Source organism: Lottia gigantea, assembly GCF_000327385.1.
Source record: "Lottia gigantea unplaced genomic scaffold LOTGIsca_1, whole genome shotgun sequence".
Lineage (NCBI taxonomy): Eukaryota > Metazoa > Mollusca > Gastropoda > Lottiidae > Lottia > Lottia gigantea.
In genome coordinates, this window is record NW_008706746.1 from 4,224,415 (window position 1) to 4,252,296 (window position 27,882).

The 27,882-nt window shown below is 30.8% G+C and overlaps 1 protein-coding gene across 1 annotated transcript; it reads left to right on the forward strand.

The window, feature by feature from the left end:
* On the forward strand, positions 1 to 26,577 carry LOTGIDRAFT_103320 (hypothetical protein; the record flags this gene model as incomplete). Its single annotated transcript, XM_009045630.1, has 46 exons — positions 1 to 261; positions 642 to 758; positions 946 to 1,064; positions 1,293 to 1,442; positions 1,668 to 1,910; positions 2,411 to 2,452; positions 2,566 to 2,671; positions 3,043 to 3,147; positions 3,342 to 3,427; positions 3,676 to 3,754; positions 6,821 to 6,937; positions 7,225 to 7,347; positions 10,399 to 10,502; positions 10,734 to 10,848; positions 11,018 to 11,098; positions 11,825 to 12,020; positions 12,188 to 12,279; positions 12,420 to 12,564; positions 12,832 to 12,978; positions 13,194 to 13,381; positions 13,496 to 13,597; positions 14,062 to 14,175; positions 14,373 to 14,465; positions 14,583 to 14,697; positions 14,925 to 15,039; positions 15,658 to 15,726; positions 16,117 to 16,234; positions 17,817 to 17,987; positions 18,909 to 18,988; positions 19,563 to 19,668; positions 19,992 to 20,039; positions 20,462 to 20,583; positions 20,728 to 20,887; positions 21,348 to 21,407; positions 21,658 to 21,747; positions 22,127 to 22,193; positions 22,722 to 22,813; positions 23,419 to 23,485; positions 23,652 to 23,783; positions 24,038 to 24,097; positions 24,392 to 24,603; positions 24,876 to 24,919; positions 25,159 to 25,207; positions 25,463 to 25,624; positions 26,222 to 26,324; positions 26,468 to 26,577. The coding sequence occupies 46 exons, from the start codon at positions 1 to 3 to the stop codon at positions 26,575 to 26,577; spliced, it is 5,277 nt and encodes a 1,758-aa protein (XP_009043878.1).
* Positions 26,578 to 27,882: the final 1,305 nt, after the last annotated feature.

The window sequence follows — 27,882 nt, forward strand, 5'->3', positions numbered from 1 at the left end:
ATGTGTAGTTCAGGCACACATCAATATCTCCCTTACATCATTTATATCACATATGCAGTTGCGTCAAAGTTTTTTTTAACAAAACTAATCTCTCTGCCATTTAAGACTGTGCATATTTTCTTTTTTTCAGCTCTGGTTGAGCGTGTTTTTCTACGTATTGGTTCCGCTGATACTGATGAACAGCTAGAAGTTGCTCTAGGAAAATTTCTCACTCCAATTCTTTTAAAATTAAACAGTTCAGAAGATGGCATTCGAACAAAGGTAACTGAGCTCCAGTGATCTGGTTACTTATAAGAAGCAAAAGTAACTTGTCATTGCCAAGTATGCTGAGCTCTGATTGTTCATTGTTCATTGTATTGAACTATCATTGAGATCAGATTTATGCACCTCAAACATAATATGTTTATTCAATCCAAATATAAACACAGACAATTCCCTTCAATTAATTTTTTTAAATGATAATGAATGCAATATCTGCCGTGTATTATTGCAATGATTATTTGTAATGCCTGAAGCAAAATATTCACATTGACTTATTATGACAAAGTCAGATTACTTTTGTCCTAACACTTTTCCATGATGTAAATATTAGTTGATTAAATTTCTGATACCATTGGTCTGGTGTGCTTCTTTTGTTCTAGGTGATGGAGTTGTTAGTACATATAAATAAAAGATTGAAAAGTCGAAGTAAAGTTCAACTACCAGTAGAATCATTATTGACTCAGTTTCAAGATCCTACAGCTACTCCATTTGTTACAGTATGTTTTACCATATTATATTACCATCATTCTTACTTTATATCAAATTTCCACTATTTAAGGAAATTATGTCTAATTCTAAAGTAGGATAGCTGATAATTGGTCCATACTTGTTTATTATTTTGTTTTCATCTTCACTTCACTTTGAAAAGTATGAAGGTGTCATTTGATCTTTTTTTTCCTCCAGAACTTTACTATTTTGTATATCAAGATGGGGTTTCCTCGGTTAGATCCTGTTAAACAAGCAGAGTTATTGCCCATGTTGATTAATTGTTTAGAGGGTCGACCAAGCAACCAAAAAGACAGGTATTGTTTTTTATAAGGCATTTAATTTATTTTCAGTTGATAAACAGATAGTGGTTGGAATTGTAGAATATTTATGCTATTGATGCAGGCAATGTCATGAGGATTTCTGTCATTCAAATTGATTAGACATTTGGCTAATTTAGTAAAAGTGATTTTTTTTTTGCAAAAGTACTATCTTGTAGACTGTACACTCTAAACTTAAGGATTTTAACTTTTTTTTATCAACAGTTTGCTATTATTAATGATACCAGCTATTCAACATCTGAAATTTCCTTCTGATTTAACAAAGAGAAAGTCTATGTTTCAACTAGCAGATAAACCTGAAATAACTAAGTTATTATTAGATTTTATGATGGATATTTTACTATTAACATACAGGTAGGTCAAATTAATCTTAATTGATAAATCAGCATAAATGTCCCATTGATAAATCAAAATTTCTCAAATCTTGTCAAAAAGTGAGAATTAGATTAAGTTTTACATTTTTTTTTTAGTTCTTTTGACTTCATGCACATTATCTCAGCTATATATATATGGTCAGAGGGTTATATGCATTTGAGGTTTTTTATCATATATTGAGATTTTCAATGGGTTCTTTTTCAGTGCACATGCTTCAGCTCAAGCTGCTAGATCTGGTGGTGGTGCTGGAGGGCGTGGTCCCCCAGTTACAGTTCCTCCTGGTCTCAGTGAAAATTCTCTTAAACGTGTTCTAGGAGAAAATCCTATGACACCAGAAGGTTTAGAAAAGGCAAAGTTAGGAATATTGAATTTTTTAGGAGCTGGAATTCTGTCTGACAATGACCTAGTATGTCATTACATAGTAGCATCATCAGATACAAGACATAGGTATGAATTGTTCAAATTCAATTTCCAGTTTCACCTCATAGAAAGTGTAAGGAAACTTACAAATGGTTCACACTTGTGGAGTGAAGTATTGAAGCAAGTGGATGCTTTTTAATTGTTTAGGAAAGAAAATAAGTGTACTTTTTATATTGTTGAAACGGTTAATCAGTTTACCGATTTCGGGTAGTATTTCACGGGTAACCATCAATTTTATTAGAAGTAAAAAGAGAGCAAGTTTTGTTATTATTTCAATCGGGTACGAGTTGCTTAGAATAAACCAGTTATAAAGATCGTATTACTTTTTATTAACTCTCCTCTAAATGGCTGTTTGTTTCTTCTTGCCTGTCAATCAGCTTCAAGCTTATTAATATTCATGAGTACAGTTTTAGACTCTTTTTATAATCTTTAGTAATTAACCCGGATTAACCGTTTCAACACTATCTTTTTATCAAAATTTTGGCATTAATGAATTAAAATTTGAAAATGTGTTTGAAATATTTTAGTGTTGCAACATCAGCTGATATGGAATTAAAGAGAATAATGGGGTATGTTATCTTTTTGATAATAGGTAGCACTATTGATGAAGAATCCTCTTTTAGATATTCCTTCTAGATTTGCCCATTAACATATTAAGATTTGTGCCATTCTCTTCTTTTAGAAGTATAGATTGGAACAGTAAAGAAATTATTAGTAAATTATATAAGATATTTCAAGGCACTGTTGTATTAAAAGGACAAGTGAGTATAGAAGGTTGTAGACTGTTAGTTATAGCTTTACCTGAAAATATGAAAAAGGTAACAGATCAACACTCTAAAAAGCCTTATTCTAGTGTATTTATAGTACGAGTTGAGAATATGGTTAAATAATCCTAAATTTTCTACAAATGAAATATATATTAGCTTGTAACCTTGGATAACTATTATATGTATAAAATTGTCATCTAACGCAATCTCTCACATTTTGGTCACATAACTTCAGGAGCAAGTTGGATATAGTGGCAAGTATGAATTACAAGGTGATTATTTAAGTGTCAACCCATATTAATCCTCCTAAGCATTGACCTCCCTAGCCTTATGAAAAAATACTATAATTTTAACCATTCATATTGCTTTTATTTGTGTAGACAAACATCAAGCCAGAAGATAGAAGAGTTCCAGTTTGTACCAGAATCAGATTGAAAATTTTCCCATTCTTCTTGAAGTCTAAAGAGGCAGTTGGCATGTTCCCATCTTGTATTCAGGTTAGAAGATAAAAAGAAAATATTTTTGACAAGATGCTAACACCTTTTCCGTCCACTGTGTATTCCAGACACAAATCTACACAAAAGTATGAAAGAGCAGAAACATTGCATATTGTCAGGTATTGCCAACAATCATAAGGTCAATAAACTGGAATAATATTAGACAAAAACATCTATGTTACATGTCATTACAGGTGGTTTTTGATTGTTTATTTGGTACTAATCTGAATGCCAAGTTACGTGTTATGGCTGTGCAGTTTGTACATCATATTTGCTATAAGTAAGTGCATTTCATAGATTGCTCATTTAAATCCTTCGTGTATTGCTATTTTGGGGATTCTAGTTCATCAGGCTATGAAGGTTCTCATTTACCTGCTTTAGGATAGGATATAGGTTTAATCTACAGTCCTACACATTGTTTTGACAACAATCGAAATTATTTGTTTTTTATGGTGTGTTTTTTTAGTGAAATGATAAATTTGAGATTTTAGCTACTGTGTCTTACTGATTATTTTATAATGTTTTTAGCTGTGAAGACAGTAAATTTAAGATGTTTGATGCTGTTCTATTGTCTGGTATGATCAAACTTATTGGAGAGGCCAAAGAGGTTTGTAAATGATCTAATTTTCTCTTATGGCTATTTTTCTTTTATTGTTCCTTACAAACAAACTTTTCTATTCTATATGTCTCTATTCTATATGTCTCTTTTCTATATGTGTTAAGGAAGTGCTAAACCTGCTTCTACTTTTTATGTATAGTCAGTGTATGAGTCAAAAGTCTATCACTTGCTGTACCTGCTACTATGACCAAGGGCAGTTGTTTAATTTGAGAAATCAGTCTACTGCTGTATAGAAATAATATTGAAAAAGTTTTGAAAAACAAGATTAACGAGCACATAAAATCTTCAATTGGTTCACAAAAAGAATTGTTTTTGGCTTTCAACCTTGACTATTGACCTTTGTAAATAGTTTATAATACAATATGCATATGCATAAGTCAAAAAAAGTGTTTTGGGTTTAGGATTTCCTTTTTTTGATTTTACACTTTTTGTTTAAGTTTTTTTTTTTTACCTGCCCCTTTATTTTGTTCTTCTATATTTCTATGGACAAATTTCAGAAAGAGAAATATCACCGCCGGCGCTATCTTTATCAGGCAAGTCTGTATGAGCCCAAAATAACCTCATAGTGTATAAAAAACATCAAACATGGCACCCTAGCTTAAGTACTGAAATATTGTTTGGTATGATATGCATTAACCATCAAAGGGAAATGGTCATCTATATACTTGTTTTTCATTCTAAAAGAGCTATCTTTTTGCTCTGTGTCATTTTTCAGAATTAGAATCTGAGAACTTGTTTTCTTACAATACAAAAAGTAGTATTCTTTATTTATAGCTGATATGATATATTTGTATTTGATAAGTGACTTTATGTTTTTGCTGAATTGCAAGAGAGCTAGATGTAAGATTTCAATCTTGAAAAGTGATATGAGCAGTTAAATTGATCTCTTTAAGCCGATAAAGCAAACAATTAGATGACTCAAACCCTTTAACTGGTCAGATGTCAACAAGAGCAATAGGATATCCAACATGCTTGTTGATGTTCCAATAGTACCCTGTGATTTTGACCTGTTGGGTTAATCAAATGTATCAATCCATGTTGTTAGGTCAGAGGTTAGAAATCAGAGATAAATAGTAACCTTAGTTAATCCTATGGATTAAATCCAGTCCCATCCAGTTTGGTATTACCCCAAACTCTGCTGTCAACCCTTTGAAGAGCTTAGCTATGACATTTTGCCTATGTAGAAATATATAAATTATATTCTAGGTCTGCAAGAATCTTAGTTTAATGGTTATTGTAGACCACCTTTAGATACCAGTATGAAATTTGTGATCTCTTTCTGTAATCTATATCCATAACATCTCGAAGGTCAAAGCTATGGCTACTGTTAGTGATGAATATTTGTAATAATTTTGTGATTTGTGATAGTCTTTAATCTATGATTAATAAAGTGATGAAATCTTTTTTGCTTTCCTGGATGATAGCTCAATTTGTATCCGTTCTCTTTTCAGAATGGGGTCATGTCATTTTGCAAAAATTTCATTATAATAAGAGGGTGAATTTTCAATCCACAAGTACTAAGGAGAGCTGAAATTTAGTCATGAGCTGAGAAAGCAAATATTTAGTTGTCTTTATCCCTCCAATTGATAGCAGTATATTGCTCTCATTTTTTTTAGACATTTGTGTCATGCAATTTGTCTTTAATGTGTTAATTAGTAAAAATAATCTATATGAAATAATGCATGTATATCATGTAATTCTATGAGTTTCATAGTGCTGTATTTAAAAGCAGAGCTGTTACCATTCCACATTCATTTTGTTGTTGTTGGGAATGTGTTAAAATCGTGAAATTGTGGCTTATGAATATGATGTCCTGAGAGACAGGGTTCAGCCCTTGGATAATTTGACATACCCATGCATATGCATGCTATTTGAAATACAAAGATTGCTGTGATACTCCATTCTCATCTTTTTCATCCATGAATGTAGTAGAAAGTGCTCAATGTATATTAAAATATATTTGTGCTGGATTATGTTTTATACTATCACAGTTGTGCATGAAGCATACAAATCTGAGCATATAAATTTTCTTTATTGATGCCATCAATTTGATGTGTCTGCTGATATTAAGTTGTATTGAGAAATGTCTCCATGAAAACATTGGCCTAGATTATGATATTTTGGTCAAGTTCAATAAACAAGGTCTTAATATGAAGAATGAAATATGTACTAGTATCTGTCTATGTCCTGTGTGTGTTCTGTAAAGTTTGTGATATAATATCCCTGCCCCTATAATATTACTCTTTTTCTATTGAAATTAAAGGAAAATACAATTACCTAAATATTACCTTTAACAGCTGAAAGAACTCAATTTTTGCTCTATTTTCTATTGAAATTAAATGAATACAATTTTCTTTCTTTATTAAGTGTAAGATGTCGTCACTAATCGCAAAATTTGATTTATCACATAGGACCCTTCATGATTAGTGATTTCATCAAACACTTAGTTTTAGTGTAATTGCAGGAATGACAGTCTGATTGAAAATTGGACTAGTGCAAATTACTACTATCAGATTCCAATGACTATACAAATATTGAAAATTGAGAAAAGTTCTTTACAATTCCTTTGAAGGGACAGATGCACTATTTTGGGAGGTTGATTTTAAACTTGAATATATGTAAATAGTCTTCAGAAGTACTAGAAATGTACGAAAATCGTATTATTCCTTTAAAAATACTTCAAACTAGGAACTTTACTCACTTCTCCTATATGTCCTTTCTATATATCATCATTTTAACATTCAAGTTCTGGACACACATTGATTTAAAGGTTCAAATTCGATGGTGATTTTTGAACACTATTACTGACTGGCTTAGCTAAAAAATGTCCCGTTTCTGAGACTAAAGTATGAAAATGGCCTACTTGTCCCTTTAAGTCTGAACTATTTGGTCTATTTTGATAGCTGCTAAAATACTTGTAAATAATGGTGAAAGTGACAGAGTGTGATTTTGGTCACTTAAGCATTCTGAAATACCAGCTAGACATGGCATATATCTATATCATATATCTGTACATCTGTACTGTAAACAATCTTTATATTTGTTTTTTATTAGGACAGTAAATTACGTAGTTTAGCCTATGTTGCAGTAGGTAAAATAGCTAGACGATCTCCAGACAGAGTAGCCAAAGATATGACCTTGATACAACAGTTTTTTCAATCAGTCTGTGAGGTAAGATTGTTAGTCTTTTTACATTTGTCCTGTAAATTATGTTGACCATTTCTTTTTGATAAAAAATTTGTATCCCCTAGCTGAAAAAAGCTTTTTATGCAACTATTTCTTACTTTGATCAGAAGACGAACTTCTATTAAAATTAAATCTTTTCTTTTTACTATGATATTGTTTTTACAAAATTTCTAAAATTACAAACTGCATGATGTTGCATTCTTTCAGCAGCAAAATTATATTTAGGAAAGTACAAGTAGGCTGTAAAATTGATTGATTTTCATTTTTTGCAGGAAGATACCGAAACCAGACTAGCAGTTCAAGAAGCACTATCTTTAATGTCAGAAGCCTTTAAAAAATTAGATGAAACCAACCTTAAACTATTGGAAGCTTTGATTATGCAGTATATAGACAAGGTAAAGAATGTGTAAGGTTATATAACTGTACAGGGACATTGTATGACATGTATAACTCTAGTGCTGACAAACCCATTTGCAGAGTGGCACCAGGATGTGAACTTGAAATATCTTCTAATATCACTTGATGACTGAATGAAATCCAATTGTTTGGCATATAAATATATGAAAACAGATACATGTAACATTATTGTGGGACTTTGCTTTCAGCAAAGTCCCAGTTTGTTATCGAAATGTCAATTTTTTTTTTTTTTTCTTTTTTTTTTTCTTTTTCGATTTTTCCACACCTTCTCAAGCAAAAGCTGCAACAGCTGCATCAATATTATTACATGTGTAGACGTTCTGTAGTATCAACGTCGTAAATGAGTGTATTTTGGAACATTTTTGCAAAAACGGAAGTGCCACAGGTCCACATGTGCAAAAAGTCGAAAATCGGCTCTAGAAGGCGCATTTTTGCATCGATTTTCTTCGGATTTTCATTTTTACAATCTATCTGTTATTTCTGAACTGATAGCACTTGAAAAATTACGAAATTCGAAAATTCGTAGCTCACTTTTTTCGATCAAATTTTTCAATTTTTTTGCAACTTTTTTGTTTTTGCATCGATTGATCTGAAATTTAATATGCAAAGGGGTATCACTAAAGTAAATAATATGTAGTTGTCAAATATTTAACTTTACTTCTGGTTTTAGATGGGGAATCAATTGAAAGTACAATCCACTTCCGGTCGAATAACTTCCGGTGTAATTGAAATAGGTCAACGAAATTTATGCTGTTCGTAAGTAAATGCTATTACAAAAAAACGAAGAAAAAAAAAATCCAGACCGGAAGTGATACTTTGGTCGCCATTTTGAAAAAACACACTTTTGTAATTCGAAAAATGGGGCCTCTATGAAGAAATGGGCGTGTTTAATTTTGATGTGTATCTAATCTACAATTGATTGCCAACAAAAACTAGGAAGCCGATTTTTGAATTTCGCTTTTCATTTTTTGCAACTTCCGGTTGAAGTTTTTGCAAGTTCTATCTCGTGACCTTGACCTTTGATGACCTTGACCTTTATAGGGTTAAAGGTCATTGACCTTGACTATCAGTTGATACTTTGACATTTGACCTCCGACCTGTACTTCCGATTTTATAGCGTTCCGAAAACAGCCAAATTTGCAACTTTGGACTGCTCTAACATATGACCTAAATAACCTAAAGGGTCATTTTTTTCGGATTCTTAATGTGCTTCCCATGCTCTTTCCAGTGATATATAACAATCGTACTTTTAAAGAAAAATTGAAATTCTTGATTTTTTCAAATTCGAGTGGTTTTTTACCATATTTATGTCTCTTTGAGCTTAGTGTATGTATATCTTATGATCTACTTGATGTAGAACCTTGAAATTTGGAACACAACTAAACATGTTAAATATGGATTCACTTATGACAAAAAAGTTGAGGTGGGCGTGGCACATCCGGGTTGAATTGCTAATTGTTCACATTTAGAGGAAGGGGCATATCTCGCATAGGATACATTTGTTCAAAAAGGGACTTTGCACACAATTACCTCATCCTTTTGGCTAGTTTGTGTTAACAACTCAGTTATTTCAGCTTTATAGTTCCAAAAAAGGAACGGGTTTTAAAATTTCCATATTTTCAATTTTCGATTTTGACCTTTTTTGACTTTTTTTGACTTTTGTTGACCTATATCTTTTGACCTGCATGATGTAGAAGCTTGACATTTTGAACATAGCATCACAATTTAAATATCAATTAACCTATGCAAAAAAAATTGAGGTGGGCGTGGCACATCCGGGTTAAATTATTCATTATTGACATTTTTGGCCAAAGGCATAACTCGCAAAGACTACATTTGTTCAAAATGGAACTTTGCTCACAATTACGTCATCCTTTGAGCCACTTTGTCTTAGAAGGTTAGTTAGTTCAGCTTCATAATTCAAAAAAAGGAACAGGTTTTGGAAATTGACAATTTTCAATTTTTGACTTTGACCTTTGATGACCTTGACCTTTATTGGGTCAAAGGTCATTGACCTTGTCTATTAGTTTATGCTTTCATATTTGACCTCTGACGTCTACTTCCGCTTTTATAGCTGTCCAAAAACATCCAAATTCGCAAATTTGGACTGCTCTAGCTCGTGACCTAATTAACTTTAAGGGTAAATTTTTGTGGATTCTGAATGTGCTCTTCGTGCTCTTTCCAGTGATATATAATGCAAAATTGAAATTTCTGAATTTTTGAAATTTCGGTGTTTTTTTTACAATATGTTAGCTTCATTGAGCTAGTTCTATGTATTTCTTATGACCTATTTTCTGTAAAAGCTTGGAATTTGGAACACAATGAGACAAATTAAATATAGATTGACCTATGACAAAAAAGTTGAGGTGGGCGTGGCAGATTAGGCTTAAATTACTTATTATTTACATTTTTATCAGGGGTATAACTTGTATAAAATACATTTGTTCAAAACAGGACCTTGCACACAATTACCTCACCCCTTTGGCCATTTTGTGTGAAAAGGTCAGTTGTTTCCGCTTCGTAGTTAAAAAAAAATAACAGGGTTTAAATTTTGCATATTTTCAACTTTTGACCTTTACCATTGATGACCTTGACCTTTGTAGGATCGAAGTTCATTGATTCCTTCATACTTGATGTTCATCGTCAACTTCCGGTTTTTTAATGTTTGTATTTTCAAAGTTTGATGACTCATATCTAGTGATGTTGACCTTAAATGACCTTCCCCTTAACATGGTCAAAGGTCATTGACCTTGGAAATCTAATCATACTTTCATATTTTATGTCTGGCTTCAACTTCCGCTTAAACAACCTTCCAAAAAAGCGAAATTTTCAAAATTTATAACTGCTTTAGCATGTGACCTAATTGGCTAAGAACGTTGATTTTTTCAGATTCTCTAGCAAATTGGCACAAGAGCAAAGTCCCACTCAGTACCACAAGTGGTTCTAGTGATATTATCCTATTGCCAAACCTTGTATAAAATACGTTGAGGAACACAGGATATACTCTGTTAAGATATATTATATTTTAGGTAGAACCACAAGCTAGGTTAGTAGCTGTACAATATGCTATAGCTGTATTTCCTTCTAACCATATACCATCAAGATATATTTTACTCTTGGCATCTGGAGATAAGTAAGTTATTGACATTTTATTATTTTACTTTGTTTCAAATTACTTAATAATAAAAAGGTTTGGTTTTTTGGGAGTATTGTGCAGATTGTGTAGATCACCTTTTGAATAAGTAATTTGTTTTGCTCATATTATTAGAATTTGGCACCTTGTCCAATGAAGTCATATCACTGGAGCTGTAGTTGATTTTTGTTACCTTATTCAATTATACTTTGTATATATGTAAAATTACAGTAAAGATGATATAAGAGGTGAATCTATTAAAGAATTGAATAATACAGAAAATAAAGATGGTGTATCACTAGAATTACCACAGTTCATCAATATGATACAATATATAAAAGAAAAGGTATGGACTGAACTGATGCATTAAGTTTTATAATCAAGAGCTAGAGGGTAATTTATCTAGAATATTACAGCTGTAATCACATTGATCTACATCACCAACTACAGAATGTATGTCTTTCATTTATTTATGATACATATACAGTTGATATTTCAAATGAATTAATTTTCAGGCACAACAAAGAAAAGAAAGTAATCAGAAATACGTATCAGGAAATACTGTCTTACCATTCAATCCAACAACTTATACACAGGTTAGTTCTACGAGGCTAGGACTTTGAAATATGACAAAATTTCTTTTTCAAATTGAGTCATTTTGAATGCTATTTTCAGTGGTACATTTGATAAAATCGTCAATGGTTCAGCTGTTAATTCATGATTCCCCAGTTTTGTGACTTTTTTTATATTTGTTTAATCCTTGATAAGGTTGTGGTGCCTTTTTGAATTTGATGCTTGTTCAGTTAACTGAAGGTGCAAAAAAAATTTGAAATTAAAGATGGGTTCCAAATTTAAGAATGACCAGCAAAATTCAAATGAGTGACCAACCAAGGAAGGTCAAAAAGTTTTTTTTTTATTTATCCAGACAATACATACATGGACATTTATGAATGGTTAAAACTCTTATTTATATGCAATAAGAACATAATGATATGATTAAGAATGAAAAAAAGAAAAGAAATTCATCTTTAAACCTTATTTGATATAATTCTTGCAAAATTGTGTGGAGAGTGAAGACCAAGGATAGAATCATTTGAAGAAAATGTTTCATGTGGTAGTTTTTGTTCTATGCTTACTCTTTACACCTGATGGTACTTCTCCTTTGAGGAGTCAACTGCTATAAGTTATTGCTTCTGATTTTGTTTTGCTTTGGACGAGATTTTTGATACTGGAATTGTTTTGCTTTTACAGATTTTTATTACATGTGATTTTTAAAACAAAGCTACTGTGTGGTCATGTAACTATCTCTAACTATATTATAGATGATAATATATTTACGTATGTGTTTGATAAAAAGTGCTGGTGGTAAGAAAGTTGTACAAACTACTGATGAAATATTGAACGAATCTCCACTACTGTCTCACTATGTTAACCAGCTTTTGAGTACTTACACCACCAATGATGGTCCCATACAGACCTATATAAATATGATAAAAGATATACTCTCAGTCAATTCTGGTAGGTATAGCTTATATCATATCTAACAAACATTTGTGAAGCTTGTCTTTGGCAGTCTATGTGGTGGAAGCACAAGCCCTGTCAGCTTTCACCTAATATCACATGCTGTGTTAATTCACACATCATTTCTAATTCATTTCTAAACTAGTTCTGTTTATACGTTCCAGATTCCAAGACAATGTTTTGTTTGTTAGAAGTTGTTGCTGTAGCAGCAGATAAATTATCATGTGACCTGTTGTCCAATGTCGATTGGCTGATGGTAAATACTACCTTATTGAAATTCAGTTTACTTTTGTTTTCTGCAGATTGTCACGTTGATAAAAGTTATCATTATTCAAAATTCAACATCTCCAAACATTGCGAAAAAGCTTTAGATTGTTTTTTATTATTTATTTTCAGAGCTATGTCTTTTCCCCTAAGGAAGATTTAAGGTTAAATGCTAGTCAGTTGTATGCAATATTAATCTTTCACAGCAATAATCACAGTCTAATTTCTGATACATTACATGAACTTTATAATAATATACAGTCTAAATCAGAGGTAAGTAATAAGATCTTTATAATAATATACAGTCTTGATAAGAAGTAAATCAGACATAAATCACAAAAATATACCGTCTAAATCAGAGATCTTAATAATAATATACAATCTAAATCACATAAGAATAGATAATTACAATCTGTAATTTATATATTTATAACTATATCTGCATATGTGCCTTTTAGATCAAAACACTTTGTTTTGAGTTGGGAAATTGGTTATCAAAAGTATAAAATGGCAAATTCATTAATTTGTTACTTTCAGAAATTAGAAATACAGCTGGGTTCAATATTAACATTAGGATATATAATAGGACAGAAATTATATAGTAAATACCAAGATGTTACTATAGAAGATATGGATCATACTTCAATACATGGACAAACAGATAATATTAGAGATATTGTTATCAAAATAGGTAAAACTTGAACATTGAATGTCATAGATAGTTCTTTCATTTCTTACATAAATTTACATGCATGCTGGATCTATCAGCTTAAGGAAAACTGCATGAATGAAATTATCTGGCAAAGAGCTGTGTGTGTGTCAGATTTAAGGCTTATTAATGTTTTATATTTTTAATTACTTACGTATATGGTAATGTTAAGTTTATATGTGTTTATATTTTTTTAGTATCCATTATGACGAGTGGAAATGCTAACCTATCAAGTGCTGCTTGTATTGCATTAGGTGAAATTGGCAGAAATGGATCATTACCCCTGCCATCTGGTGGTGATGGTGACAATCAAGGGCAGATTACCATAATGTCTGTTATCAAACATTTCTTATCTATTCTTCAAAAGAGTGACCATTCAAACAAGGTAATTATTCTAGCAGTAGTATTTTACAAAAAAGCTTACAAAAAATATATTTGAATTATATCAAATTTGATGGAAATAAAGGTTTCATCTTTACATTCATTACTGTTTTTTCAGATGAAAGAAAAAGCTGCCATGGCTCTAGGTTATATATGTATTGGTGATGTAGATTTTCCACATAGAAAACATGTCATGTCGGAATTATTCAATGCTGTCACAGTGAGTTATTTATTTTTTATTTTTTTTGCATTGCTGATGCAGAGAAATGTTAACCCTGTTCTTGTTAATCCTGGGATTTTTCAACCTGGTATCCCCCTGTCAGTGATGCAGGTAATAAGGGCTGAAATAGAAAAAGCTTCTAGTCATTCGGATAGGACAAAAAATTGAGGCCCCGTGTGCCACATTCTGTGCACGTAAAAAATCTTTGAACAGTTGGAAATCGAAAACGAGGAGGCCAATGCCACTATCTTGCAAAAATATCTCTCATTGTACCCTGCATGGCTTTGCCCGCCCACATGGTGCAGAAAATTAGCACGTAAAACTCCATTCATTTCATTTCATTTCCTATATAAATTAATTCCTGCTATTCAGCCAAAATTGTCCAAAACAGTATAAGGTATATTACTTAATCATGCATTGTTTATGATAACAGATCATTGTATATTTTGATGCACTCTCAACAGGGTAAACAAGTTGATCTTCATTTTACCATTGGGGAAGCTTTAGTTTGCGTGGCTGAAGGAAAGAAGTCTGTTTTAGCTCGTGATTTATGGAGAGAAGAACCTGAAGAATATACAGTAAGTTGCAATTGATTCAGCTCATTTGTTGTCTTTAATGAGAAATACTCTTCAGACTAGAACTGAACCAGCAACATGACTGATGTCATTGGCTATACTAGTGATCATTATTCTAATTTTTAAACATGTATTTCCAAGAAATGGTATGTAATTACAAAAATGAACTTAGTAACACAAATACATTTTGATTATTTTAGAAAAAACATGCTGAAATTAAAGATGAGATGAAGTATTATTTAGATCAGATATTAACTGTTTATATACCACATTCTAATCAACATTTACGTCAGGTTTGTTTATTTCATATTATTTATTTATTGTTAATTGAAATGATTGCTTATCAAGGATTAAATTTGAAGAATAAACTAATTGAATCTTTTTTAATTTAATTTGATACTGATTTGTAGGCTGCTTGTATATGGTTACTGATATTATTAAGAAAATCTGGTCATCATCCTGTTATACAGAAAAAAATTATTGATATACAGAAAGCTTTTATGAGATTGTTATCTGAAAATGATGGTAAGATTTAATCTTAGTAGGCCTAGTGCCCAGCAAATCAATTACTGAAATAATATTGATACTGCATACTTGAATTCCTGATTCCTGAAACTGAAAGTAGAACCGAGATAAATATTGCTATTCTTTACTATTCTTTCTTTTTGATAAACAGCAAAATTTATTCGATTTCTTTAATCTTTAATATTTTAAGTACACAGACTTATTTGGTTAGGTTATATATTTTGTAGATATAACACAAGATATAGCATCTAAAGGATTGGGCTTGGTGTTTGATATTTGTACACAAGAACAGAAAGATTTACTAGTTTCTACATTAGTTGATACTTTAACTACTGGTAAAAGGTGAGACTTTAAAAGTATTTATGATATTATCAGATTTCTGTCATTTGTTTCTGTTAAAACATCTGCTTCTGTTATAACATCTGTTCAAACATAAAACAAACAAGAATCAATACTTTGACTCAGGGGAGCAATTGATAGACCATGCTGAGGAATTATTGCCAAGGGGAGTAATGGGGGGGCAAGGTTATCTACTATTGAAATTGACATTATTCACCATGGACATACAGAAATCGTGAACAAATAATCAGCTCAAGGGTCACATGGAACTATCTCGATATGTGGACTATGATTTATATCATTGTAATTCATTGTATGCATTTTTTGAAATATGTTTTTAAAATGATTTATTTTGGGATGGAGTAGATTTAAAAAAACTCTTTCGGGAGGAATGATCTCACTGAGGTTGAGAAGCACTGCTTTAACTTATATATCAAGTACACATTATGCGTTATGAATGAGTTAAGAAATTGCATGTAATAATCAACAATTTTTTATGCAAAAACGGGCTAAATTCATCTAAAAAGCATCCATGTACCAAGATGAAAGATTATAAAGTTACTAGTTAAAAAGGTGAATATCAGAGTGATTCTATAGTCTAAACATATTGCTATATTTTAGTACTAAACATGAAGTAACCAGTGATACTACAGTATTTGCTGAAGGTTCTATTGGCAAAGCACCAGATGGGTAAGTATAGTGTTATAGTGAACTAGAGCCAAGCTTACATTGAAATCTGTTTATTATTCAGCTGAAGCATGGGTTGTACTTAATTTTTTTTTTCTTGTTTTCAGCTGGCATTAATGCAGATTGGAGGACTGGCATTGACTAATAAAGTAGACTATTAGACAAGGCTACATGAGCTACAGGCTGTGTTCACCTTAAACAATCTTAAACTATTGCTTAGAATTCAAAATTAATAGGTTAATGTTGCTATCCAATCAGCAACAATAGAGAACAGTAAACAATATACTTTCTTGATGTCAGTGTTTGTAGATGCATGACTTTATCTTGTAGCAGTGTTAATCAAAGCTACTAAAAATGCTGCCAGTGAAATGAATGTGATTCTTTATCTTTTAGTGGTGGTCTATCAACTTATAAAGAATTATGTTCAATAGCTAATGATTTAAACCAACCTGACTTAGTTTATAAATTTATGCATTTAGCACATCATAATGCTGTTTGGAATTCAAGAAAGGTACTTATTATAAATATATTTAGTATTGTGTAATGATGTAACTGATTTGAGATGATCGGTTAACCGTCAATTTTATTAGAAGTTGTCACTTTATTAATCTTTAAACTCTTCTTTTCTCTACTAAATAAATGTCTAAACTTGTGTTGTTTTTCTAAATTGAATAATTGAGAGGGTTATCTTGATTGGGTTACAATTAGGCTATAATAACATGTATTGCAGAATTATGTTGATTTTTGTGGTCAAGATTATCAAGACCATTCGCAAGATACTAGTCCCACTGGGAACTCAAAGTTCAAGATTTTTTAACAGGTGTTACTATATATAGCTCAGTGATCCAGATAAGATTCTTCCTTATTACACAGAATGTTGGAATACTCAAATGTCAGATATCACATAGTACACTGTACTGCAGTTTACAGTTTTTGACCTTGTTGTTTATCTTGACTAATTAACCGTGATAAACTCGGTAAAAAATGTTATTGTGGAAAATTACCCAGTTCGTCAAAATCACTAACTGTTTCAACACTTAAAATAATGATGCATTTGGTAAAGAAAAATAAGGTTTACTTATAAAAAAAATGAGAATTTTCACAATCAAAGGGGATTCTTGTATTTGTTTATATTTTGAATATTTCTCTACTGTACATGATGAAATATACAGTGGTGTAACCTATTTTCGTGGATATAAGGATTCAACACCAAATTTCGTCAAGGTTAAAAAAACGAAAATTTTTTTTATGTCTTAGATGTTTCCTCAGATATTCTACAAAATAATTAAAATTGGTTTATTTCGATTTTCTTTATGAATCCTTCACTTTGACCCATATTTCATGAGCAACCAACTCGGCAATGGCGGCAGAATGTGTCACTCATTTTCGTGTACAATGTTTGATCTATAAATAAGACTAGATAAACACGTTGTATGGATACCGGATGGTAAAATTAACTTCTCTTAGTATTTATCTTTAATATCAATTAATTATAACTAGTGACAATTCCTTCAAAGAACCACGATTTAAAAAAAAAATAGTGACTGACAAAATAAGATACGTAGCGTGATTTATTGCTAAAAGTCACTGAGACAACATAAGAATATGGTCCATTTTGTGTTCCATAGAAATTTTCTGCTGACACGGAATCTGCTAGTTGATCACGTGACTTCATTTGTTGAAATATATTCTAGCAGACAACACTTGGAATTCCGATTACCGCTTGGGATTATAAGGAAATTCGTCCGATAAAAATTGGTGACGTTTGGTAATAACTGAAATCCGCCATTTTGTATTTGTCAAAGTATACATTAATACATTTGACCTTGCTTGAAACTACTGGATTCATTCTACTAGCTGACATTGTAGAGAAAACCCATGTTTATCAAAACAAGCTAATGCGGAGGTCGCGCAAGGTCACTCATGTAAATTATTAATCCTTACCGGAAATCCACGAATAAAAGGTTTCCACGAAATTAGGTTACTCGACTATATATTAAATATTTAATTGGTATTGTATTCTAGTGATCTGACCCTGAATAGTGAATATTGTAATGTGAATTCACTCAATTATCCAAATTTTTAATTTATAGGGGGCAGCATTTGGATTTAGTACTATAGCAGCTCAGGCTGGTGAACAGTTAGCACCCTTTCTACCACAAATGGTACCAAAACTTTATAGATACCAGTTTGATCCCAACCCTAAAATACAGCAAGCTATGAGTAGTATCTGGAATGCTCTTGTTAAAGATAACAAGAAAACGGTACGTGAACCAATATAATTTTGGTTGAATATTTGAAGTTAAAAGTTTGGAACAATTCACTTGAATAAACGATAAGCTTTTCAATTTACTTCCCTTTGGTAGGGTCTGACAAGGAAGGAGTATGTAGTTCTCATCGTGTACAAACCACACCCCATACTCATACTTTCTCGAGGCCGTGGTAATAGTTAGTACTGTGTATTTTTTCTCTGTGAATTATTAATATAATGTAATTCATCATCTACCTTTTGTTGAATTCTGTAAATTTAGTAATTTTATATCCCTTCAAATGTACCACTCGTTGTATGATGTCTTTAATGGGCGTATTTGATACAATAAACTTATCTGTCTTATCTTATCTTATCTTATCTTATCTTATCTTATCTTATCTTATCTTATCTTATCTTATCTTATCTTATCTTATCTTATCTTATCTTATCTTATCTTATCTTATCTTATCTTATCTTATCTTACAGGTGAGGGAAATCACGTATTCATAGCTGAATATTATCAAAATTGGTCCTGAAATCTTTCTAAGAAATCTTAAGCAATCAAATCAATTCACTTGTTACAGATGCATTCTACTGATCTGATTGATCAGATTTAGATAGCACAAACCTTCAAAACTAAGTGTAGTGGGTTTAGTATAAAAAAGACGTATTTGGGATATGATGATGTAGTTCTATGGATGAGACGTATACTTCAGGTTTTACATGTAATAAACCCCCCATCCCCCCCTTCACATTTATTTTTGTAGATAACTTTCCTCGTAGATCACTCATTTCCTCATGAAAATATTTTGTGGGGACTCATCTTGGACCTGTGATGAAGTTAGTAATCCATTGACCCTGATCATTTTAGTCTTGATCATAGAACTATAATATTACAGTTCTATGTCTTCATAAAGTACTGTTGATATTTTAGGTTGAAATTTATATGAAACAGATATTGGATGATTTGATAAAGAATTTGACCAGTAATCAATGGAGGATAAGAGAATCAAGGTTTGTTCCAAAGAAAATATTTGTGTCTTTTCACCTAGTATGTTCGCGTTCGATTACTTGCGCAGTGCTCCCACTACATGTTACTCTGACATTTTTTAACATGGGCAGTGCAAGCAAGTAAACGAACGGTTTCGCCCTTACCCGCGAAAACTGTCTTGGTTATGGAAGCAGTTTACTTGATGATGCTTGAAATAACATCTTCCAAATCTGTGAAGAAAGCCAATCAGTAATAGTGTTGACAGTTCACTGTCCAAATTTGAGCCTTCAAATCCATGTATGTCTAGAATTTTCCGCCATTGAATGTTAAATTGACAACTCTTGATATATAGGAAAGACATTTATTGAAATATAGAGGAAAATTCCTAGTTTGAAGTATTTTTAAAGGAGTTAAGCAATTTTCGTACATTTCTAGTACTTCTGAAGACTATTTACATATATTCAAGACTAAAATCAACCCCCCATTGATTAAAGATATATATATTATAAGATATAATGTTAAGATCATATACTTGAAGACATGTAATATTGAGTTCAGAGTGTTTAAAGGATTTAATTGTGTGAAATTGTATTTTAGTTGTTTAGCTGTCAATGATTTATTACGTGGTAGAAATATTGATGATATTATTGAGCAACTACCAGAATTGTGGCAGACATTATTACGGGTCAGAGATGATATTAAGGTTAGATTGGATAGTTGAATAAAGAGATAATGTGAAACTGATAAAAATTTGAAAATCAAAAAGTGAAGGCAAACTGGTTGACAAAATTCTTCGCATTGCATACTGCGTAGCATTGCCCAAGTATGTGCAGAGTAAAGTAAAAAGTTAACCTTTTATTTCTGTGAATTGTGAAAAAACTGTTGTGATTTATGATTTTGTTTAACCAAAGAGTTATCGTTTTTAAGGTTTTTGCTCCTCAGTCAATGTGTTACTCCCATGACTAAGGCCTTGTGTAATATAATTCGAATGTGATTTTTTCTTGATTCTGATTTTTAAATTTACAGGAATCTGTACGAACTGCTGCCCATACAGCCTGTAAAACTCTTAGTAGAGTAAGTAGATTTCTTAGATATATTGCTAACAAATGATTGTTGAGTTTCTCAGTATTGATATTTGTAGGTTTCTGATAAAAGTATGTCCTATTAATAATGGTAACTTTATATTTAGCAATATGTGATATTAATAATGGAAATGTTATATTTGGGTATTTGATAAAACATGTGATATTAATAATGGTAATGTTATATTTAGGAATCTGTTGAAATATGTGATATTAATAATGGAAATGTTATATTTAGGCATGTGATATTAAAAATGGTAATGTTATATTTAGGAATTTGTTGAAATATCTGATATTACTAATTGAAATGTTATATTTAGGAATCTGTTGAAACATGTGATATTAATAGTGGTAATGTTATATTTGGGTATCTGATAAAATAATTGATATGAACAATGGTAATGTTATATTTAGGTGTCTGTTAAAATATGTGATATTAATAATGGTAAAGTAGGAGAAAGAGCTATACAGTCAGTATTACCCTGTTTATTAACTAATACTTTAAATAGTACAGTGAAAGAAGTTAGACAAATTGGGTGAGTACTTCTATATGTCACACTTTTTACCATATCTCGTGTTTTTTTTTAAGAGGTAGTTTTGACATTACTGGATTTCTTTAGTTATTGTTTCATGCATTCATATTTCATATTTGAAAATAAACTGGTTACATTATTTTATAGATTATCAACTATATTAGATATCAGTAAAAACTCTGGTAAATTATTAAAGCCACATATACCAGTGTTAGTTATAGCTTTATTGGAAGCTGTCAGTGGGCTGGAACCCCAAGTTTTAAATTATTATAGTTTACATATGGGTAGTCAAGATACCCAAGAAAAGGTAATAATAAGTATACAATTTGTTTTAATGGCTATTCAGTAGTCTGGATGGATTAGAGAGTTAGACACTTGTGGAGCAGGCGTTGATGGTTGGAGGCTAACATGGGTAAAGTGTTTTGTTGTTCTGATGAGAAGATAAATCAAGGCCCCATGCGCTACAGGCCATGTTAAGGATTAAGGATCAGAAAGATAGATTTAATTTCCCTTTTGTTACATCTGTCTTCAGTTAGCCCAATCAGCATGTGATGTTAAACTTGAGGTCATTCTTGATTAAAACCTATGATTTTTCAGACTCTTAACTGCTCTAGACCAGACATATTAGACTGCATTGTTTCAAATTTCACATTTTGCTGGAAAATTGTACAATTTTTCCCTTTCTTATAATCAGAATCTAAAAGAATTACTTTCTTGCAATACTTCCTCTGATGATGCTCTATTGAATATGTGTATTTTATTTATAGTTAGATAGTGCTAGGATTTCATACTCTAAAACATCACCTATGATGGAAACAGTCAGTAAGGTAAGAAAGCTTTGTTCATTATCTTCATATTATATATCCTTAAATAATTGATTCAATTAAATTGACATTTTATTTAATTTTGTTTGCTTGGGTATTTCACAACTTCTGTGACTGTGATCTTAAGGTAGCAAATCAGAATGGAACAAGCAGTAGCTATAAGATTTTAATGTTTGAGCTACTTGTATATTAAAACTATGTATTCTAAATGTAGAATTCATATTAAAGAGAAACTGATATACTTGTATTATAGTGTGTACAGTATGTTGATGATACTATTTTACCAGAGTTGGTACCGAGATTATGTGATTTAATCAAATCTGGTATTGGTGTGGCTACTAAGGTAAACATTTTATACAACGATCTTGTTTATTTGTAAGTTGCTTTTGCTACATATTATTTGAACAAAAAATTTGGTGAGACTATAGTGAAAGAATTACAAATCTAAAATGTGTAATTTCTAGAATACGGTTATTTTTCTTCCCTGTCAGTCTTTTAGTATGTCTTATTGTATCATGTTTCAATTTGCAACATTTCATAATTAAAATGAATAGAACAAAATATTTAAGAGACTCTCCATACTTAAAGAGGCAAAATCATCAAATACATGACAACATTTTTGATCTGAACTAATTTGACCCTTTGACCATTGATTAACAGAAAACAAAACATTGCAAGCTTCAAATGTGACTTTGTATATACATGTATATATGTATTTCCAGGCAGGTTGTTCTAGTTTTACTATATCTTTAGTACATCACTGTCCTAATGATTTAGCACCATATGCAGGTAATTATAGGCATGTTCTGTTTTTAGGATGCAAACTTACTTAGAAATTATAAAAAAAAATAAAAGATGTTTTAACATAAACAACACAAGTTATATGTTATTTATGTTTGCCTTCCTACTTCTATATGTCTTATAAAGAAGATGTTTTAAGTTGATATAGATACTAAATGTTTACAAATGTACTAAATTCATTTGGTAATAAAGTAACAGCAGTTTTTATTTAATTAATTTAGTTATGTTAACAGATGTACTTATAAATTCTGTCAATAACAGATGATATACTCAAAGTTACACTCCTAGAAGATAATTGTACATAACAAATCATATTTTATGTTATATCATTTGAACAGATGTACTAAAAGCATGCTTACTTAATCCTTGGAGTAATGACTGACAAGCTTAATCTGACATAACATTTATACTTGCAAGCATATTTGTGCAGATAAATGGGATATTTATTATTAAGATTTCTAAATTTTGTCTTTCAACTATGTTCTCAGACCTGAACTGATTTGTTTATTCTTGCAGGAAAGTTAATGGCTTCCTTTCTGAATGGAGCCTGTGATAGAAACTTATCTGTTAGAAAATATTATTCCTCTGCTTTGGGTCATTTATCAAAGGTAACGTAAGATACGACATCTCAACTTTTTATTTAGCTGAATTAGAAAGCATATAACTGCTAAGCAGAGAGTCCCAGAGCAGATTCTGGCATTCAATTAAGGTTAACGATGATGGTTATTGAAGTATGTCATTGTCCTAATTATTAGAAAAAGCCATTGATTTGGTTGAATATTGCAAAATGAATTCATAGTTACAACAATGCCTTTACGAACTGTTTTCATCAACAGACTCCTTATTAGAGTGTTAATTACACTCACCATTTGAGTAGGAGTAATGGTACGGGGGTATTTTTCTTATTTTGGATAATCTGGGGAATTAATGTCAAGAGGTTTGGCCAAGGTAGAATCATTGTCAACCTAGTGCATAGTAGTTATCAGTGTAAAAAAGGATTGTTTCTTTCCTTTATTTTCCTTATCGTATTTTCTCAGATGAAAATGTGATAGTCTGTTAGTCCTTTGATCAAGCTGAGGCGACCCAGAGGTTGGGAACCCAGGATTTAAATAATCATCAAACAGGTTCCTTGAGCATAATAAACAAATAAATTGATTTAGATTTTTTTATTTTGGATCTTATACCTATATTGACTGGTTTTCCATTTCTTCAGATAGCAAAAGATAGCAGTGTTGAAAAGTTGATAGCAAGAATTAAAAGCTGGTATTTAGAAAAAGAGGGTAAGGTTGTCAAATATTTTCAGACACTTGAGACTTGCTACATGCATTTAGGATATGGAATTATACATATTTTTAAGCTTGAAATTTTTTTTGTATGAAATTTTTTGCATCAATTAGTGAAGTTGTATTAGTAAAAGGTAAATGTCAGATGCATTTTCTATTTCAGATGAAAATGCACACAGTGCTAGTGGTCTAATCCTACATGCTATGAATAGGCATAGTCCTGATGCTTTACAAAGAAATGCTGCCTTAGCTATGCCTTTAGCATTCTTTGCCATGCATCAAAAAATTAATGAAGGTAAGTGTCAATTTGGTTATTTGCAAAAAAAAATATTTTTATCCAGTGAAGATCACTTGTACTTGTGTCACAAGTGATTAGAGAGTTTACTCATGTGTCCAAATGAAAGTTATATTTAACTTCCTTTTTCAAGTGATCTGCACATGAATTTTATATGGCCAAATCAATTTTCAAAGAAATGTTATGTCATCTTGTCAAAGAGTCTTTGCATTGGACTGCTATGTAAATTTCTATTGATATTTTGTTTATAGAAGATGAAACATCAAAACAAACTATAAAGATATGGCAAGATGTATGGAATGAAACAACCCCCAGTAAGTACATTTTGAATCGTATACAGTATAGTTATAGTACAGAGCTGTCTGACTCTTTATCTAGACTCTTAAGTCTTAAAAAACACAGTCAAAATGGATTTCATTTATTTCAACAATTTTTCACACTTTACAAAGACAATTATTAAGTGGTGTATTCATTTTATATTATTCCTAAAACTCATGCTAAAGACATTATTTATGAATTTAAGACCTATCAGAGCAGGTAAGGTCTGATTCTTGTAATATAAGTAATATCTATATCAGATTCAGGTGTTCAAAATATCTTCTCTGTAGGTACAGAATCGGGTGTACGCTTATATCTTGGTGAAATAGTTTCTATTCTACAATCATCACTAGACTCACAATCCTGGACAACCAAAGCTCAAGCTGCTGTTTCTATGACAACATTGGCCACTGAATCAGGCACCAATCTAAGCTCTCCACATTTGAACCAAATACTACAAGCTTTGATCAGTGGCTTACAAGGTAGAACTTGGGGTGGAAAGGTAAGTGAGCTTCACTAAAATTAATTCTTAAAAAAGGTTATTAGCTTTGTTAACTCCTTAAAAAAGATGCCAAGTCCATGGCCCATTTCCAGCACAGCAGTCGGCTAGACAAAACATACTTGTACAAAATGTGGTTTATATCTTACAGACTGAATATTTAATATAATGATTTCATTGTAGTGGATGTTTTTATTTAAAATTGATTAAAACTCCATATTATTGAGAGTTATCTGACAAAATGATGTCATTATCTAAAAATTATTCTGTTACAGGAAGAATTATTAAAGGCTTTATCAACTGTATGTACATCATGCAGGTAAGTTGCCAGAACAGAGTTTTATAATTAAATACATGAAATGAAAAACTTGGCTAACAACATGTCTTCTAAAAGGGTAATATCACTTCACTTACATTATGTGTTTCAATAGGGTAAGCATTCCACACTGACAGAATCTATTCCGTTAAACTCATAAAAATAAAAATTTGGAGCTCCAAGATTAATGTTAAAGATTTATTAAATTTGCTTTTTAACATGAAATGTATTAAATATTTTAGGGAAGCTATATCAAATGAAATGTTAAACAATCAGCCAGCAATACATCAGGTATGCATTTTGATTGTCTTCATATCAACATAATATTCTTCCAGCGAAAAAGCAATGTGAACTCTCTTAAGGTTTACTGAGATGACAGAGTATTACAAAGAGTAAGGGTGCCTCCATCATTAGCGTGTGGCTTCTTTGTAGATTTTTTGAAATATTCACTGTTATTAACTAAATGCAGAGATATTCTGTAAAAAAACCAGAACATTGTTAATATCTTGCTTAGATTTTCTTTTTTGACTTCATTCAAAATTTTAGATAACTGACTGTGTTTTGAAAGAATGTAGAAAAGAAAAGAGTGACTATAGATTAGAGGCATGGAAATGTATGTCAGCTGTATTAGAAGAATATGAAATTGATAAATTTCAAGATATGTGGGATATCATGATACCTGTTTTACAAAAGGTAAATCTTAATCAGGTAAATCTTAATCATTTCCTGATTTTTCTATCAACAACAAAAATTAAAGCCTGTTGTTTTGTTTTGTGCTATCAAACTACAGGATAAACGTCAAATCAAATAGCAGTGTTGATAAGATTTCTGTTTATTATTTTACTAGTCTGACTATTCTTATTATTTTACCAGTCTGACTATTCTTATTATTTTACCAGTCTGACTATGTTTATATTTTTACCAGTCTATATTTATTATTTTACTAGTATGACTATTCTTATTATTTAACAATTCTGACTATTTAATATTGTTTAATATTTTATCAGTTTGAGTATGTTAATTCTTTTACAAGTCTGACTAAATTTATTATTTTACCAGAGAGACTATTCTTATTATTTAACTAGTCTGACTATGTTTATTATTTTACTAGTATGACTATTCTTATTATTTAACTAGTCTGACTATGTTTATTATTTTACTAGTATGACTATGTTTATTATTTAACTAGTCTGACTATGTTTATTATTTTACTAGTACGACTATTCTTATTATTTAACTAGTCTGACTATGTTTATTATTAGTCTGGCTATTTTTTTTTTATGTTTCCAGTGTGACAATAAAGAGAAAGATGATGATGAAGCTATAAGTAGTAATTTAAAAGAAAGCAATAGAGAATGTATATATTTATGTTTAGGACAATGTTGGCCATATACATCCTCTGTACAAGGTAAAAACTTTTCTGTACAATATAAGCTTTGTTTCTCTCTGTCGTGACATTACTAACTTACTGCTAGAAATGAGCTTTAGAGACCTATTATAAATGTTCTATATAAGTTTCATTAACAGTGAAATTTAGGGTTTATCTTGTAGATGATTATAAGAAGAAGTTATTAGATTTACTACTATCATCATTACCTCTCAGTACATGGAAAGTACAAGTCTCAATTTTAAAATCTTTAAATACATATATTGAGAGGTAAGTAATCTCTTTTTTATTGCAAATCTTTTGATGCACTATATGGTGTAAAAGTATGTAACAGTTAAAATATCCCTTGACAGCTAGAAATTGTAGGCAAATTTGTTCTTTTGATTCAATACATGGTATATAAATAAAGGTCCAGAAAAGTACCTCCTATAGTTATTTCAAATGCCAATTGATTATATGAAAGGGTAATTAAGATTATATGTGTTAAAGAAAGATAAAATTAAAGCTATTGTTGTATCAACTGATGATAAATTAAGTAAATTCTGTATGTTTCAGATTACATGTATCACAAGGATAAGATCAGATCTACTGTCAGATGATAAATTAAGTAATTTCTGTATATTTCAGATTACATGTATCACAGAAAGATAAGATCAGATCTACTGTCAGATGATAAATTAAGTAATTTCTGTATATTTCAGATTACATGTATTACTGAAAGATAAAATAAGATCTACTGTTGTATCAACTGATAATAAATTAAGTAATTTCTGTATATTTCAGATTACATGTATTACAGAAAGATAACATAAGATCTACTGTCAGATGATGAATTAAGTAATTTCTGTATATTTCAGATTACATGTACTACAGAAAGATAAGATAAGATCTACTGTCAGATGATAAATTAAGTAATTTCTGTATATTTCAGATTACATGTGTTACAGAAAGATAAAATAAGATCTACTGTCAGATGATAAATTAAGTAATTTCTGTATATTTCAGATTACATGTATTACAGAAAGATAAAATAAGATCTACTGTCAGATGATAAATTAAGTAATTTCTGTATATTTCAGATTACATGTGTTAAAGAAAGATAAAATAAGATCTATTGTCAGATGATAAATTAAGTAATTTCTGTATATTTCAGATTACATGTATCACAAAAAGATAACATCTACTGTCAGATGATAAATTAAGTAATTTCTGTATATTTCAGATTACATGTGTTACAGAAAGATAAAATAAGATCTACTGTCAGATGATAAATTAAGTAATTTCTGTATATTTCAGATTACATGTATTACAGAAAGATAAAATAAGATCTACTGTCAGATGATAAATTAAGTAATTTCTGTATATTTCAGATAACATGTATTACAGAAAGATAAAATAAGATCTACTGTCAGATGATAAATTAAGTAATTTCTGTATATTTCAGATTACATGTATTACAGAAAGATAAGATAAGATCTACTGATGAAGAACTAAGTGATAGTATTTCAATTATTATACAAACTATACTGCCTTTACTAGGTACATTTTCTTGGCAGAATAATATCAAATACAGGTGTAA